General features: G+C 41.2%; 1 protein-coding gene and 1 long non-coding RNA gene across 9 annotated transcripts in view; one reads left to right on the top strand and one right to left on the bottom strand.

Moving 5' to 3' along the window:
* LOC138842635 (uncharacterized) overlaps positions 1-18,319 on the top strand; it is a 44,635-nt gene extending 26,316 nt beyond the window's left edge. For 5 of the 8 annotated variants that reach the window (XR_011377372.1, XR_011377373.1, XR_011377367.1 and 2 more), the window contains one exon: positions 14,678-18,319. This is a non-coding gene — a long non-coding RNA (uncharacterized lncRNA). Of the gene's footprint in view, positions 1-268; positions 9,238-14,677 lie in introns of those variants that run through there. The other 3 variants (XR_011377371.1, XR_011377369.1, XR_011377368.1) reach the window with 2 other exon arrangements.
* VTCN1 (V-set domain containing T cell activation inhibitor 1) lies at positions 5,750-14,344 on the bottom strand. Its single transcript, XM_060293675.2, is given in 3 exon segments — positions 5,750-5,894; positions 10,927-11,205; positions 14,084-14,344. Coding segments are annotated over 3 exon segments (645 nt in total). The 5' UTR covers positions 14,328-14,344; the 3' UTR covers positions 5,750-5,772.
* Positions 18,320-19,089: the final 770 nt, after the last annotated feature.

Raw genomic sequence — 19,089 nt, 5'->3', positions numbered from 1 at the left:
AAAGACTGCAAATTTTACTGCTTTAAGGGAATACAAGATAAAGATGAATAAGCTATAATTTATAGGTCAGATTATCTAGTCACAGTATATTAAAAACTCATTTCCTTGTGGGAATCAAGGAAAGAAGAAAGGGCTCCTTCTACTAATGAGATACTCAAAGGATAGTTTCCTTAGGGAAATCTCCCTCCAGTGATAACCATGGAGGTCGGAAATGATGGAAACTGGCAGATTTCCTTACAAAGAATCTGTTTTGTGCACTTCACCATAGTGTTTGGAGAACAGGAGAAAGAATGAAAAGCAGATGAAGAGACCCCCAGCCAAGATGGTGGAGTAGAAATACCCTGAGCTAACCTTTCACAGGCACACCAAAATCACAACCATTTGCAGAAAAACCATCAATGAAAAAGACCGGAGCCTACCAGAAAAGATCTTCTACAACTAAAGACATAAAGAAGGAACTACAGTGAGACAGGTAGGAGAGGCAGACTCAACGATAGTCAAGTCTCATACTCCCAGGTGGGTGACCCACAAACTGGAGGATAATTACATTGCAGAGGTTCTCCCAAGGGAGTGAGAGATCTGAGCCCCATATCAGGCTCCCCAGCCCAGGAGTCCTGCACCAGGAAGACAAGCCCCCAGAACATTTGGCTTTGAAGGCCAGTGGGGCTTACTTTTAGGAGAGCCAAAGGGCGGGAGGAAGAGAGACTTCACTCTTAAAGGGTGCACACGAAATCTCACATGCTCTGGAACCCAGGGCAGAAGCAGTAATCTGATAGGAGCCTGGGTCAGACATACCTGCTGATCCTGGAACGTCTCCCAGAGAGGCAGGAGGCAACTGCATATCACCCTAGGAACACAAGCACTGATGGCAGCCATTTTGGGGAGCTCCTACCATGTGGACACTGGTACTGGCAAATGCCATTGTGAAACTCTCCTTCTAGCTCATCAGCACCAACACCTGGCCCCACCCAACAGCCTATAGTCAACAGTGCTGGGATGCCTCAGGCCAAGCAGCTATCTGGGCAGGGACACAGCCCCACCCATCAGCAGACTGGCTGCCTTAAGACCACCTGAGCCCATAGCTGCCTCTGGACATGGCCCAGGACCCAGCTCCACCCACCAGTGGGCAGGTACCAGCCCCAGAATCCCCTGGACCCTGATGCTGCCCTCCAGGAAGCCTATTCTAGCCTCTGGGCCAGCTTCATCCACAAGGGGGCAGACACTAGATGCAAGAAAACCACAATCCCAGAGCCTGAAGACCTAGCCTGCCACCAGTAGGCCAGACCCTGCCCTGGGGAGCAGCTGGGCCCCAGCCCTAACCACTAGCAGGCCAACGCAAACTTTGAGACACCCCAGAGCCAACTGTGTCAGGAACCGCGCCCACTCCCCCCCCACCCCGACCCGCAGCAATCCAAGACCAGCCCTGGGACCCCTGGGCCCTGCAGTTGGACTCTAGGACATGGCTTTGCCCACCAGTAGACCAGCACTAACACCCTTGCTTCACCCATCAGTCAGTGGACAATATTACCAGAGTTTTCTGGACCCTGACTCCGTCCACTCATGACCCAGCACTATGCCTGGGTCCCCGTGGGGTTCCGCAGTCAGCTGCCTCTGCAGCCAGCAGCCTCCACATGAGACGGCCTGGCAACGTTGGACCAAGGGCTAACCAAGCTTACTAGACCTCCCACATAGTCAGCCTGCGACAACAGGAGGACCCATGCAATCCTCATATGAAGAACTAGGGCATACAGCTTGAGTGACGAGAGAGGAGTGTGCTGTTGGGACGCATAGGAGGTCTCCCACAAAATATCACTTCTCCAAGGTCGTAAAATGTAACCAACCTACCAGATACATAAAAATACAAACAGCAAGGTAGCAAAATGAGGTGACAGAGGAACGTGTTCCAGACGAAGGAACAAGATAAAACCCCAGAAGAACAACTAAGTGGAGATAGGCAATCTACCTGAGAAGGATTTCAGGGTAGTGATTGTAAACATGATCAGAGAACTAGGGAGAAGAATGGATCCAAAGAGTGAGAAGTTAAAAGTTTTTAACAAAGAGTTAGAAAATACATATTGATAGAACAACCAAACAGAGGTGAAGAATACAATAACTGAAATGAAAAATATACTAGAAGGAATCAACAGTAGACTAAATGATGGATCAGTGAACTGGAAGACAGTAGTGGAAATCACTGACGCTGAACACAAGAAAAAGGAATGAAAAGAGGACACAAACCTCTGGGACAACATCAAGTGTACTAATATTCACATTATAGGGGTCCCACAAGGCAAAGAGAGAGAGAAAGGAACTGAAAACATATCTGAAGACATAATAGCTGAAAACTTCACTACCCTGGGAAAGGAAATAGACATCCAAGTCCAGAAAGTGCAGGGAGTCCCATCCAGGATTAACCCAAAGAGGAATACACCAAGACACATTGTTACTAAAATGGCAAAAACTGAAGATAAAGAGATAATATTAAAGGCAGCAAGGGAAAACCAACAAATAACATACAAGGGAACTCCTATAAGGCTATCAGCTGACTTTTCAGCAGAAACTCTGCAATCTGGAAGGGAGTGGCACAATATATTTAAAGTGATAAAAGGGAAAAACATACAACCAAGAATACTCTAGCCAGCAAGACTGTTGTTCAGATTTGATGGAGAGATCAAAAGCTTTACAGGCAAGCAAAAGTTAAGAGTTCAGCACTACCAAACCAGCTTTTCAAGAAATGTTAAAGGAACTTCTTTAAGTTAAAAAGAAAAGGCCAAAACTGGAAACATGAAAATTATGAAAGGAAAAAGCTCATAGGTAAAGGCAAACATAAATGTAGGAAATCATATCATGCACAAAGCTAGTAAGAAGGCTAAAAGACAAAAGTAGTAAAAATCATCTATATCCTCAGTAAGCAGTTAAGGGATACACAAAACAAATAGATGTAAAATATGATATCAAAAACAGTAATCATGAGGGAAGGAGAGTACAAATGCAGGGTTGTTCAAATGCATTTGAAATTAAGAGATCAGCAACTTAATACAATCATGTATATATATATATATATATTGCTATATAAAAACCTCATGGTAACCACAAATCAAAAACCTATGCTAGATACACAAAAAAGTAAAAGGAATCCAAGCATAACACTAAAGATGGTCATCAAATCACAAGAGAAGAGAACAAAAGAAAGGAACAAGAAAGACAGAAACAAACCCCAAACAATTAACAAAGTGGCAACAAGAACACATACATATCAATAATTACTTTAAATTTAAATGGACTAAATGCTCCAGTCAGTAGACTTAAGAGTGGCTGAATGGATAAAAGAACAAGACCTGTATACATGCTGCCTACAAGAGACTCACTTCAGATCTAAAGACACACAGACTGAAAGTGAGGGGATGGAAAAAGTTATTCCATGAAAATTGAAATCAAAAGAAAGCTGGGGTGGCAAAACTTATATTAGACAAAATAAGCTTTAAAATAAAGACTGCTATAAGAGACAAAGAAGGACACTGCATAATGATCGCGGGGTCAATCCAAGATGAAGATCTAACAATTGTGAATATATATGCATCCACCATAGGAGCACCTAAATACATAAAGCAAATGTTAATGGACGTAAAGGGAGAAATCAACAGTAACACAACAATAGTTGGGGACTTTAACACCTCACTTACGTCAATGGACAGATCTTCCAGACAAAAAAATCAGTAAGGAAACACTGGCCTTGAATGACACATTAGACGAGATGGACTTAATGTCTATATCTATCTATCTATCTATCGATATATATATATCACATTTCATTCAAAAGCAGAATACACATTATTTTCAAGTGCACATAGAACATTCTCCAGGATAGATCACATGCTAGGCAACAAAACAAGCCTTGGTACATTTTTAAAAATTGAAATCATATAAAGCATCTTTTCCAATCACAGTGCTATGAAACAAAAGAAGTCAACTACAAGAAAAAAAGACTGCAAAAAAAAAAACACACCGAAACATGTGGAGGCTAAACAATATGCTACTAAACAACCAATGGGTCCATGAAGAAATCAGAGGAAATAAAAAAGAAATACCTAGAGACAAATGAAAATGAAAACACAATCCAAAAATCTACGGGACACAGCAAAAGCAGTTCTAAGAGGGAAGTTTATAGCGACACAAGCTTACCTCGGGAAACATGATCTGACCTGAGTCCACAGCAGCCCCATAAGAAAGGGTTTCCTCTGATTTCGTTGTTTGCATACCACCTTCGCAATTTTTACAATATCCATGTACTACCTTTTATCTAAGTATACAACTTTATATTTGTATTTCAACCACTTTTTTTAATACATCTTTATTGGAGTATAATTGCTTCACAATACCATGTTAGTTTCTGTTGCACAACAAAATGAATCAGCCATATACATACACATGTCCCCATATCCCCTCCCTCTTGAGCCTCCCTCCCGTCCTCCCTATCCCACCCCTCTAGGTCATCTCAATCACTATTTTTTAAAATAAATGTAAAATTTTTTTTACCACACTCAAAAAAGCAAAGCAGATCAACAGATTTTTGTCTGCCCTTGAGGACTTAACAATCTAGGCAAGGAATATATATGCCTTAGAGAGTGTAAGATATTATAAATTATACATGCTCACCAAGGGGATGTGAGATAAAAGGACCAGCAGGAAATGGGTGAAGGAAGTGTGGACCTGAATTAGCATAGAGTAGAGATTTCCAGGAAGGGGCAGAGAGAGAGGGAGCAAGGCCAGAGAGCAGTAGTAGGTAGCTGAGAGAAGGAGGAACCTTAGGGAGAGAAACTTAGAGAGCTGTGACTGCATAGCTGAGGACTTTAACTTTGATATACTAGTGCCCAGAGAGTCACTTTAGGTTGCAGAGTAAAGGACTGCTGTGATGAAAATAGCATTTGAAAACTTTTATTCTGGCACCTTGTTTCCTATCACCTGAAACAGAGGGAGGAGCAAGTACAAGGTTTTAGAACTAGTCGGGGCATGAGATGATTAGGGGCAATCTGAAAGACAACATGGGCAAAAACTGTAGAGCTTGGTAACAAATTGACCTGAAGGACAGAGGGGGACAAAAATAGCTCTAAGGTTGTGAGCCTGGTGCATGGTGGCAGTGCCACTGAGTAATGTGGTAGTGTTGACTGTAACTTCCCAATCTCAGTTGTATACAAATTCCACATGCAGAAGAATATTCAGAAAGAGATGTCCTACCAGTAATTAGAGCCAAAGGAGTGAAGTGAGAGTGGGAAGTCTTAGCAAGAGGGCTAGTTGGTGAGTGCTTTGTCAAGTCTCCAGTCAACAGGGGCTTTGTTGAGGGGGGCTGGGAGGAGGCCACTTATGTGAGCGATTATGCTCATGTCATCATGTTTCATTGTGAAATCCAGAGTAATGAGTCAGGGCCAAATATCTCTTTGTCTTCAATAAGATATGTTTGCCTTCAAGGATGACTGAATAAATGAAAAGGTGTTTGAATTTACACAAATATTTGAATTGCATAGAGTTGTTTTTCCTGTACGTCTGTCAATGAGGTCTCTACTCTTTGTTAACAAATGCTTACCTTTCACAGTAGCAGTGGAAATAGTGCCTACTGCCCTGACGTTATTAAATGTTTCTCTCTGGGGCTGGTGCTGGGAGCTGCTTGATTCCTGTTAGGGACACAAACAAACATAGTGGCTCCCCGACACCATTCGTGATTCATCTCACCTGTCGTACCAGTGACTCCGCATGTTTCTGTGTAGCCAAGGTGCATTATTTTAGCATCAGGTAAGGGCAGAGAGGCAGGAGTACCCAGGTGATGGCAACAGAAGAGACACACAGGGAAGCCTTTGAGTTCAGCAGCTGGAGGTGACTTTGCCTTTTAATCTCAGAGTCTGTAAAGGGAGAGAAAAAAGTTCAGGGTCATAGAGGAAAAGCTGGATGTCTCCTTCACATGGCTGGTTAGCAAAGAAAAATACCCCCAAAAAACAGAACAGATTGTTCCTAATATAACTTGTGCCCTAATTTGAGGGCAGTTTTGTACCCCATTCTCTACCTCTCTGTAACTAGCTTAAAAGCAGAGCTTTCCCTTTCTGCAAAGAAGTTCCATTCTCTCGTCCACTCCAGTGAGCCCTCAGCCAAATGAAAAACGATTCCAATAAACACACTGCTGTTGGTTACCAAATAAAGAGTAGGTTAAACCAACAGCCATGGCCAGTCCTTGGTGTCAGACAGATTTTTCTTCCTCTAGGCAGTGACCTTTACAGGTTCTGTGTCATTTGCTTTCCTCACACCACTACAGAGTAATGAGAAAGTATTGTTCTCATTTTGAAGTAGAGAAAGGCAGAAGTGAAGAAATTAAATTACTCTTTACTCTATTTTCTCCCTCGACAGTCCAGTGTCATTTAGCTCATTTCAGCTCTGATACTTACTAGCTGTGTGACTTCAGGCAAGTTTAGGCAAGTTACTCTATATGTGCTACAGTTTCTTCATCTATAAAATAGGGCCAAAATAATAATCATCAACTTCATAGGATTCTTGTGAGGATTAATGAGTTAATACAAGTAAAGCACTTAGAACCTGGCACCATAGTAAGCATTCAGTAAGTATTAGCTGTCAAGACAATAACAGTAACCCCACTCAAGCCTAATAAACATTACTTCCATTAAGCTGATCATTTTCCCAATCCACCTCCTTAGCCCGAATTCTGTCCTAAATTCCACATCTGTATTTACAGTTGCTACTATATGTCAGTGAAAAATATAATTATTCAGCAAATATTTTTGAGCACCTGTTGTTTGAGTTCAAAGGAGTCCAATAACACCCTCTCCCCAGCTGAGTTCTGAACCAATTAAAGAGCAAGACAAAGTGAGGCAACTGGAAGACTAAAATCACCTTTATTCCTGATAAATCTGATAATAAAGGATTAAGCATTGTCTGCAGGGAAGTGGGCTGCAGCCCAGACTTCCCCAGTGACAGGCAGCACAAGACTGGGGCAGGCTTCCTCCCACAAGGGCAGATTCTACCCCTGCAAACTGTTGGCTTAGAGGAGAAGAGTAGAATGTATACTTCTGGTTAGCTAGAGAGAAAAGGAAAAATGAGGAGCTGGGCTATTTATACCCAGCTTCTCCTAATAAACTCACTAATTGGGAAAGTTAATTTCTCTTCCTCTGGGGAAGAGTGAAAGAGGAGAGAAGAGAGACTAGAAGGGTTACGTTGGTGGGGATCTCTTCCCATGGAAGGAAACATGTGGAGGAGGGATGAAGCAGTCTCCCCCAGACTTGATGTATGCTGGGTAATGTGCTAAGCATTGGACATCTCTACCTTTGTACATAGTGGGCACTTTCAACTCAACAGCTCTAAAATCTTCATCTTTTTACCAGACATGTTGCTTTTCCTACATTTTCATTTTTGTTGTTGGTAGCATTACTAACCTCCTAAGCAACCTGGATATAGCAATATCAGACCCCTTTTGACTTGTTCCTTCTCTTGTCCTTCACATTTGTGTCACCAAGCCCTGTAGGTTATTTTCTTCATTAACTTTTGATTCTCCCACCTTTCCTTCCCATTGTCGCTGCCCCAGTTAAAGCCCTCATAATTTCTCCCCCGGACATTGACATAGGCTTCTGACTTCATGCCTTCCTAGTCTATCAAAACCATTCTTTTTCTTCAAAACCCAGCTTGAACTCTTCCTCATCTATTGAGCCACTACAGTCATAATTAACTACTCTTTCCTGTGGGTACCGTATCCACACTGATTAACTTCTCTTATGACAACTGTGCTATTCATCTCAGTGTTTCATGGGACTTACGAATTACTTTGTATATATTTGGCACTAAATAGATACTTGTTGAATGAATGACCCAGATTAGCAGTATAGTTAGAGAACACAGGATATAAACCTCATGGCCTCATTCAATTGTTTAAAAACTTACTTTGTGCATGGTAAGAAGGAATTATGTTATTTTATCTTAATTTTGAGCTACGTCATGCTTCTAAAAGTTGGATATAGTCCTAGTACTGGTACATGGAACACTTGTTCTGATGTATCCTATAAGCATGTATGGAAAAAGAACCTGCTCACTGAACAAAAGCTGTGCCCAATTTCTGTGGTTTGTTCGGTTATTGCCATTTCTATTAGAAGACATTAGTTATATAGTTGGAGCTTTTAATTGAGATCTAAACTGAAATACTGTTGTTAACACTCATTGTTTTAAATGCCTAATGCTTATTTCCCCCTCTTCTGGGAAGGCCTTCCATCCAGGTACTGCCTCATTGGTCTAAGTATGGGCAGCTGACCCAAGTGGAGCTGTTCTGGGAATATATTCAATAGAATCAGACTGAGAGATTGAGCTTCAGTCTAGTTACTCTCTTGAGTGAAAGAGACTTTTAAAGGTAGGAGCTCTTGGCAACCATATTCTGCCCTGTAGACTAAAACAAGAGAGAGTAAATTAGAGAGCAAAGAGAATAAAGTAGAAATGAGAGACAAAGAATGGCATTTAAGTTCTTGGATCCAGCTGTTATTGAAGCCACACTGCACTTTCTGTCCTTGGTTTCATGAGACATCCTAATACCCTGCTAATAAATTCCTTCTTTTAGCTTAGGCTTCAGTTGGTTTTGTTTTCTGTTACAGGCAACTAAAAGTGTTCTAATTGGTACAGTCACCAGTTTGTTTCACAGGATAGTGGAAGAGCTCTCTCTTTCTCATATATATGATTTTTTATTAGATACTTTTTTATTGTGGTAAAAAACGTAATATGAAACTTACTATCTTAACCATTTTAAGTGTACAGTTCAGTAATGTTAAGTATATTCACATTCTTGTGAAAAAAATCTCCCAAACTTTTTCATTTTGCAAAGCTGAAACTATACCCATTAAACAACAAATCCGTATCCTTTCCCCTTGGCCCCAGCTCCTGGTAACCATCATTGTACTTTGTTTCTATGAATTTGATTACTTCAGATACTTTATAAGTGGAATCAAATGGTAGAATCAAATAATATTTATCTTTCTGTGACGGGCTTCACTTATAGCACAATATCCTGAAAATTCATCCATGTTGTAGCATGCAAAAGGATTTCCTTCCTTTTTAAGGCTGAATAATGTTGCATTGTATGTATACCACATTTTGTTTATCCATTCATCTGCTGGTGGACATTGGGGCTGCTTCCTCCTCTTGGTTATCGTGAATAATGCTGCTGTAAACATGGGTGTGCAAATATATCTTTGAGACACTGCTTTCAGTTTTTTTGTACATAATACACAGAAATGGGACTGCTAGATGATTTGGAAGTTCTATTTTAAGTTTTTTGAGGAACCTCCTGTACTGTTTTCTATAGTGGTTGTACCATTTTACAGTCTCACCATCATACACAAGTATTCCAATTTCTTCTCATCCTCACCAACACTTGTTGTTTTCTGTTGTTGTTGTTATTAGTAGCCATTCTAATTAGTATGAGGTGATATTGTGGTTTCCGTTTACATTTCTCTGATGATTAGGGATGTTGAACATCTTTTCATATACTTGTTGGCCATTTTGTATATCTTCTTTGGAGAAATGTCTGTTCGAGTCCTTTGCCCATTTTTTAACCAAGTTATTTGACTTTTTCATTGTTTAATTATAGAAGTTCTTTATGTATTCTGGATACTAATCCCTTATCAAACATATGATTTAAAAAATATTTTCTCCCATTCCATAGATTGCCTTTTTGTATATATAAATTTTAATTAAAAAATAGCTGATGAGGAACTTCCCTGGTGGCACAGTGGTTAAGAATCCACCTGCCAGTGCAGGGGACACGGGTTCAATCCCTGGTCCAGGAAGATCCCACATGCTGCAGAGCAACTAAGCCGGTGTGCCACAACTACTGAGCCTGCACTCTAGAGCCTGCGAATCACAAGTACTGAGCCCACGTGCCACAACTCCTGAAGCCCGTGTGCCTAGAGCCCATGCTCTGCAACAAGAGAAACCACCACAATGAGAAGCCTGTGCGCCACAACGAAGAGTAGCCCCTGCTCACCACAACTAGAGAGAAAAGCCCGCGCCCAGCAATGAAGACCCGATGCAGCCAAATAAATAAATAAATAAAATTATTAAAAAAATAGCTGATGAAAATATGGTTTATTCAGTTAAATTCAGCAAACATTTAAAGGGCACTTAAAATGTGCAAGGTATTCTGTTTGGTACTAGGCTTGATATAAGACAGTGGTTCTTCTGATACACTCCTTCCCCTATAGCTTGAATTCAATTTAACCCCAGCAGGGATGGTTTTAAAATTCATAATTCAGTCTATGCATTTCCTTGACACTAGCTCAACCCTAGGTTTTGTAATATACTAAAGCACTGCAGGGAGACTAGGGTGTTGAGCCTCCCTGGCTCCTGGTCTTCTCAGCCCGGGAGGCCAGCTTAATCTGGAGCTTTCAGATTAATCTTGTGCCAATATTAGTGGGACCTTGAGCAAGTCCTGGAAGGACTGAATAAGAAAGACTGAGGCAGACTCTAAGACCTTTAGTCTTCAAATCAGAAGTCTTCTCAAAGGCAGGATAGACCCAAACCAATTTGGGGGGACTCGGGATGTAGATCACCAGCTGAATATATCAAAGATTTCAAATCATCATCACTTCTCCACTGCTTTACCAAACCAATCCTTCTGAGTTAGGGCCTCAGAATCCTAAACACTGCCCTCCGGACAGTAAGAAGGTATACAAGATGAAAACTCATTGCCACCTTTGACCTGTATGCCATAAATATTGTTTTGTATTAGTTTTCTTCTTACATAATGCAATCCCAACTGGAATTGTGATCGAGATCTCTGTGAAACTTTCTATGCCCTGGTACATAATATATCTGTTAAAGAAATTAGATTTTAGTTTACACTAGATTATAACCCCAATAAACCCATACCAAACGTGTAAAGGAACCCACCTGTCACTTTGATATCCCCCGTGGCTTTGGCAATGTTGTTTTCAATCATACAGGAGTATGTGTTGTTGATCGTGACATTGTAGAGTACAGATACAACCTTTATGGTCACATTCTTAGAGTTCAGCTCAAAGCTGGTGTCGGAGACTTCTGAGAAGTTGGCTCCCTGGTCAACTTGGGATGCCCAGACCACTGTTGGCTGGGGAAACCATCAGGGAGCCTCACATCGTAAGCTCTCTGAGGTGGCGTTACAGTCCATGTTCACTTCTGGGATGCTGAAGGCTGCAGGGTTGAAGGTCAAAAAGGGGCAGGGGTCAAGGTCAGACGGATAAGACAATATAGCCTTTGAAGTGCTAGGTCTTAAAAACACATTGAAGTGACTCAGTACTTTCCCAGTGGGCTGTCTATGTATCACCCAGTGTATTGTAGATGCAAAAAATGATTTGCTCATGGTATTGCTATACATCACAACACTTTGGACAATATCACAAACTCCAAGGACCTAAGTTCTAGGTATACTTGTTACAACACATAAATTTCTCCAAGTAAGAGAAGTTCCAGTGATCACACAAAAAAATTATCAATCAGGGAAACTGGGTATTTATTTTCCTAGGCACCTATGAAGCCTCCTGAATTTTATGTAATTTTTCTGCCTGGAGGGTAAAAGCGTGGGGAGGGAGAAGGAAGAAACAAACAGCATTCACCTACCCACAGAAATTCAATACACAGGCCTTGTCATCATGGGGATCTGAAGTTTGCTTGGGTAGAGACTGCCCAGCCCTGGTATCCATGAATAAAGACAGGCATTTGCTTTCTTTTAAGATAATTCTCCTCACTGGAGAGGCAAGTACATTTTGAATTTAAGACTAACTTCCTCTATCTAGGCAGAGAGACACTTACAGAAAATGTTAAGGCCTGGACTTTGGCCTGTAATATGTTTATTATGCCAGAAGGGCAAGATACAAATTATTAATTTATTTAGCATCTTCCTTTGCCCAGGACTGTGCTAGTGTGGACTGAGAGGTGGAAGGAAAGCCTTTGCCATGCCCTTCAAGAGCCTGCTGCCTAGCAGGAGAGACGTACTTGGAGCACATACTCGGAGCAGGCAGGGCACAAGCTCCTGGGAGATGATGTGGGAACCTGAGTGCACATGACAATGAACCACCGTTTATTGAGGGTGTGCTCTGTGCTAGGGACCAAATTCCAGACATTTTTTTTTTGTTCCTCACAACAGTCCTAGGGATATCTATTATTGTGCCCATTTAACAAAATAAGCTTTTAATTTCAGAATAACTTTAGATTTACAGAAAGGTTGCAAAGATTAGTACAGAGAGTTCTTGTATACTTCTCACCCAGTTTCCCCTAACATTAACATCTGAAATAACCATGATGCATTTGTCAAAACTGAGAAACTATCATTCGTATATTACTATTAACTAAACCAGCCTTTATTTGGATTTTACCAGTTTTTCCACTAATGTCCATTTTATATCCCAGGATCCCATCCAGAATACCACATGGCACTTATTTGTCATGTCTTTTTAGATTCCTCTGGTCTGTGACAGTTTTTCAATCTTCCCATGTTTTGCATGATCTTGACAGTTTTGAGGAGTACTGGCCAGGTATTTTGTAGAATGCCCCTCTATTGTAATTTGATGTTTTTCTCAAGATTAGACTGAGGTTATGGGTTTTGGAGAGGAAAACTATAGACGTAAAAGTGCCCTTCTCAACATGTCACATCAGAGAGTGCATGCTATTAACATGATTTATCGTGGGGATGTTAACTTTGATCACCTGGCTGAGTCTGTGTTTGCCAGGTTTCTTTGGAAGCTGGACTTCACTAAGTCTAACACACCCTAAGTGCGGTGGTCGGGGAGGGGGAAGTTCTAAGCTCCGCTTCCTGCAGGGGGAGAGATCTAAATACATTATTTGGAATTCATCTATAAAGAAGATTTGTTTCATCTCCCTCATATAAGTATGGACTTGTGTATTTATTTTATGCTTAGTTATAATTTAATACTATATTGTTTATTTTGTTGCTCAGATGGTTCCAGCTTTGCCATTGGAAGGAAGCCCTTTCAGTTGGCCCCAGTGTCCCTTTGACCTGACTTTATTAACCCCTATTTTAAGATAAAGAAGCTGAGGCTCAGTGAGGTTGCCTTGCCCAGGCCACTGTATGTGCCTAGGTCTGAATAGATCTATGCTTCAAACCACTACATACACATATTATGAAAGGTCCAAGAGAGATCTGTGCAGGCTAGCTTAGCCTGGGATGCCTCAGGATACTTTCTGCCTATCCTTCAAGGCTCCTCCCAAATGTCAAATTCTCTCTATGGGGGCCTTCCTGTCCCTTTCCTCCCTATGCATTTGGATATGATCTCTTTCTTCCTCTGAATCCCCAAATCACTCTATTTATATTTTCTCTTAAAGCATATAATACCCTTTACTAATTATTGTAGATATGTTTCTTATCTACATATTTTTCTTATTTACATATGTTTCTCATCTCTGCCCCGACCCTCAACTCTATAAGCTCTACACTCTCAGCTCTACAGAAGGAAGGACAATTATCTTTGTTTTCTTAATCATCTTCTTACTCCTTCCAATATCTCAGTCCCTTGTACATAAATACAGAAAATATGTTAAATTTAGTTGGTAAGAAAGCATGGATTTCATTGGAGGAGGATTAGTGAGTTTATAGGCCAATATTGTTTTGGTCAGTTACCTTTGAACTTCTCCTATAATGGGTTCCACTGTCGTGAGTCCCTGGAGATACTGATTTCAGACTTGGGCTAGGGCCTACTTAGCACAGAAAAGTCTCAGACCAGATTATAGTCTTCTCTCACTAGCAAGACCAAAGGGAAAGAACAAAGAGCTACTGATGGAGAAAACATATTCTGGCAAAATATTTCAGGGAATATATGAGAAAATTCAGAAGAGGCTAGAGTCTTGAGCAAAAGATCTTAAGACCTAATATTATAGTGGGTTACTTCCGGAGCTGGTGTGGGTCTTGGACAGCAAGGATGGCTGCTAGCAGAATTCGGATGGTCTTTGATATTAGTCACTCATGAGCATAATATGACATTTCATCAGCAATTCACACTCTCTAGTCTCAAATATCTTCTGGCACCTTCTTTCCCTCTCTTCAAAAGTAACTTACCTCCAGTTTTATACTCGAGGTTAGCATTCCCCTTGCCTTTAGAAGTGATGATGTAACACTTATAGGTACCAGCATCTGTGAGTTGCACAGTTTTCAGCATCAGAGAGGCATTGCCAACTATTACTTGATCAGCAAACACTGCTGTCCGACCTCTGAACATTTCATCCTGGTCCGACAGGTCATCTTTGCCTTCTTTGAACTCATGGACCAAGTCCATAACACCTCCGTTCAGCCACTGTATCATGATATCAGAAAGTTTGATGTCGGGTTCAAAAGTGCAGCTCAGGATTCCATCCTCCCCAGTGTTCCCAGCTGAGGTGAGAGTAGTGACTGTGATGGAGTGTCTCCCTACAATTCAGGAAACAAGGGTCAATGCCAAGGGAAGCTTTGGAACATCTGCAACCAAATCCTTCATTACTAAAAAGCCAAACAGGGACTTCTGTAATAAATTAGAAATATACAAAACAGGAGAGGCATGAATAAGGAAGACATAAGAATAGAAAGAGTATTAAGACGATAGTTTTGATACCTACAGCAGATCTGCCAACAGCAGATAAAAAAGCTACACTTTTTTTTCTTTTTTTTTTTTTGCAGTACGCAGGCCTCTCACTGTTGTGGCCTCTCCCGTTGTGGAGCACAGGCTCTGGACGCGCAGGCTCAGAGGCCATGGCTCACGGGCCCAGCCACTCTGCGGCATGTGGGATCCTCCCGGACCGGGGCACGAACCCGTGTCCCCTGCATCGGCAGGCGGACTCTCAACCACTGCGCCACCAGGGAAGCCCCAAAGCTACATTTTTTGAGACCAAGCAACTGAAATCTTGAGACCAAATAAGAGGAGAACGTATTGGACTTGGGTTTTGAAGATGGGAATTCAGATCCTGGTTTTGTCACTTAAGAGCTACGTGACCTTGACTACATCTCTGGATCTCAAATGGAGGTAATGATATCTGTCTTACCTACCGTAAAGTGCTCTTGTGAGGATCAAATCAAATGGATGTGAACTTGATTTGCAAACTGTAATTACACATATAAGGTATTGTTATTCTCAGTTAACCAGAAGTGGCACAGACGTGAAACCTCACGTTAACTAAATATGGCTAATAATTCTGAAGAATGCTAAATTCTAAGTGTTGTTACTTTTATCTCCACTTGAATGATGAAGAAACGAAGGCATGGAGAATAGAAGTGATTTGGTCAAGGTCAGAGTGCTAGCTATGGCATAATGAAGAATGATACTTAATTAAATTGATTTTTGGCCTAAGATAGAAGTCACACCCTTCTCTCCAAACATATAACAAGTACAAGTATTAATTATGGTGATAGCCACATCCACTGCCTCTTCCCCACTTGCCCAGCTGACAGCCCACTCTGTAAAGGATTGGCCAGCTCTCCTCTCCGTACTGGAGGCTGCTGACTGGGGATGACTACAGGGGTGCTTTAATTAACTGAATATTCTTGAGAGCCTCCTTCTGTGGCTTGGATGTGAAGGTAAGGAGAGGATGGGTCTTTGAGCCCAAGAAGAGAGTGGAACAGACCCAAGGAAGTGTGGGGGAGAGACCATGAGAGGAAAAGGTGAAGAGAGTCCCCCATCACCAGAGTTGCCTTAGATCCTGAGGGTTTTCCGGTCTAGTTCCTGTCCCACTGGGTATCCTTTAAACAAACACCTTATCTTTATAATGGTCTGCACAAACCTCTCTTTCTTATAGCCAAGAAAGTTCAACATGATGGATGCTGGGCACTTCTCAATGGACTTCTCAGCTTCCTTATTGGTGTTCCTGCCTCTCATCTCTGCCTCCATCTACCCCATTTTACATGCATTAATCTTACAGGTAGACCTTAAAGTACAATCCGAACATGTCAGTTTCCTAATCGCTAATCTTCCATTGCTCCCAAGGGCTGTGGAATAAACTTCAGACTAACAGCATGGCCTTCAAAGTTAAAGATTGCATGCCACATAGGAAATGCCCATAGATATTAGCCCTTTCCAGCCAGACTTCCCACTACATCCTTTCCAAGTCTATATTGTAGTCTTTGCATATCAAGTGATTTATTGATTTGCTGCTTTCAATGAAAAAATACATAAGCAAAACACACTTGCTATTTTTCAAATGTAAGAGGTCAACATTGTGAACTTAGGGGATATCTTTGGCATCTTGCGTCTTCCAGCCCTTAAGAGGTTGGAATTGTCTTATTAGCTCCTATGCTTTTATAAAGTAGATGAAGGTAATGGATTAGGGACAGAACTGGAGAAGCAAGCTAGATGAATTTATATTATAAAGAACAGAGAGTTACTGATGGAAGAAAAAGTACCAGTAAAAACGAGGCAGAGGAAACAAAAACCTGTGCCTAGGCTGGGCTGGGAGGATGTTTTGGAGGTTTTAGAGTGCAGGAGAAGAGAGGCTTTGGAGCAGCTGCCATGCATGGTCATTCATGTGGGAGATCTGGGAGAAAAATTATGAAAGAAGGTAGTATGAAGTTTAGCTGTGTAATATGAATGCAACACACCCCATCCCCTGCCTTGGCATTTTATTGAACACTGCTTTAAAGATTTAATTTGCTTTTTAATTGTTTTCACTTGACAGATTGATATCCAAGACATTGCAGGCTAGTACTGCTTATAATTATACTATGCATCTCCACACACTGCATTGTGCACCTACAATTTATAGTTCCCTCCTCTCCTTTATCACCAGTTATCCATATTCTACTTATATTCAAGGCTATTCAGATGGCAGGACTCGCATGAAACCCCCTTTTGATGTGCCAAACCAAAATTAAAAGATCGTCTCTCTCCTCTTCCTCAACACGTTTCTTTGCCTTTATTGTAGCATCTGTCTCCCTCTACCTTGTCTCTAGTCTGTCTCTGGCACTAATCTGTAAGCTTTTCAAGGGGAAAAAATGTCTTAATCATATCTGTAAGTCCTGTAACGCTTTGATGGTTAATTTTATGCGTCAGCTTGACTGGGCCCCAGAGTGCCCGGATATCTGGTCAGACGTTCTGGGTGTGTCTCTGAAGGAGATTAATATTTGCATCAGTAAAGCAGATCACCCTCCTTAATGTGGGTGGGCCTCATCCAACCAATTAAAGACCTAAACAGAACAAAAAGGCTGAGCAAGAGGGAACTGGCGCTGCCTTTGAGCTGGGACACAAGTCTCTCCCTGCCTTCAGACTTGAACTGAAACACTGTCTCTCTTTGGATCTTAAGCCTGCCAGCTTTGGGGCTGGAACTAGCCATTGGCTCTCCTGGTTCTCAAGCCTTTGGACTCAGACTGGAACTAAACTGTCTGGGTCTCCAGCTTGCTGCCTGCAGATCTTAGGACTTCTCAGAGTCCATAATCATGTGAGTCAATTCTTTCTAAATCTTCCTCTCTCTCTGCCTCTCACTCCCTTTCCCCCTATACCTCCACCCTATGGGTTCTGTTTCTCTGGAGAACCTGACATATAAATTCTGGTACCAAGAAGTGGGGTACTGCTGTAATAAGTACGTAAGCATGTGGAGGAAGTTTTGGAACTGGGTAATGGGTAGAGGCTGGAAGAGTTTTGAGGTGCATGCTAGAAATGTGGATGTTAAGGGCGATTCTGGTGAGATCTCAGATGGGAAATAAGGAACGTGTTATTGGAAACTGGAAGGAAACAATCCTTGTTAGAAAATGGCATAAGAACTTGGCTGAATTGTGTTCTAGTGTTTTGTGAAAGGTAAAACTTGTGAGTGATAAAATTGGATATTTAGCTGAGGAGATTTCTAAGCAAAGTGTTGAAAGAGAGGCTTGGTTACTCCTGACTGCTTATACTAAAATATGAGAAAGGAGAGAGATGAATTGGAGAAGGAATTGTTAAGCAAAAAGGAACCATAACTTGAAGATTTGGAAAGTTCTCAGCCTATCCATATTGCAAAAAATGAGAAGACTGTTCTGAAGATAGCGCTCAGGGTGTGGGTGAACAACCATTTAATAAGGAGATCATAGGTATGACTCATGAGGATTTTAACAGCCACCTCAACAGAAGCCAGGAATAGAGATAGGATTATATACTGCCAGCTTGGTACAGAAAAACTAAAGGGAATAGAAAAATGAGACAAAATGAAAGAAAGCTATCAGACTTCGTAGATTTAACAGAACCAGACCATGGATCTATTCAGCTCTATGCTTCAGCAGGTCAAGGGCCTCTATTTCACCAGGCTGGAGGGCCTCTAATGGAAGCCTTAGAGATGGGGCCATCTGGAGCCTGGGGTGGGGGGGTGGCAGTGGGACTTCTCAACTGCTAGAATTGTGAGAAAATAAATTTCTATTGTTTAAGCTACCCAGTGTATGGTATTTTGTTATGGCAGCCTAAGCAAACTAAGACAAGTGCCTAGTGCTATGTTTCTACAGAGAAAAATAATATTTGTTGAGTGAATGAATAAATGAATGAATGAAAGAATGAAAATTAGTAGAAATCAAAGCACTGTTTGAGATGATTCTATCCAAAATGATTGTAGGAGTAAGGAACATTTAGCTAGATTATCCCATCTAAATTTGGGGGAAATGTGAGTCAGTGAAAAAAGAAAGCAATGAAAATACACCATGATTCTCAATAAAATCATAGAGCAAGCATAACTATGTTAGAGCAAGGGTAAATTTGATTGTAGTTTATAAAGTTCCATTAAAGTTGAATTGAAAAATTACTTTTTAGAAAAAACACATGATTAGCACAGTTTATGGAGAGAATGAAATGGTAATGACATATCTTAGTTGAGTAATTATGTTACTGAATTAATTTTAATGTGTTGGTCTTGAGCCCACAGGTGGAGGATTTGTTGAAATATCTCTTAGAAAACTTAATGATTAAAAGTAGGCAGCTGTGGAGTGCCCCAGGGACCCACCGCAGGCTCTAGCTCATTTAAGGTTGCATTAAAGATGTGGCAGATGGAATGTGTGTAATGTTGATTAAATCCCCCCTCCTTGTAGCAAATCAGGAGGAGGAATAAAAGCCAGTGAGAATTTAAGAAACCATGAGGACCTGGCCA

This window comes from Globicephala melas, chromosome 1 (assembly GCF_963455315.2).
Source record: "Globicephala melas chromosome 1, mGloMel1.2, whole genome shotgun sequence".
NCBI lineage: Eukaryota > Metazoa > Chordata > Mammalia > Artiodactyla > Delphinidae > Globicephala > Globicephala melas.
Note: the sequence above shows the minus strand (reverse complement) of the source record. Positions and strands in the feature narration are given on the sequence as shown.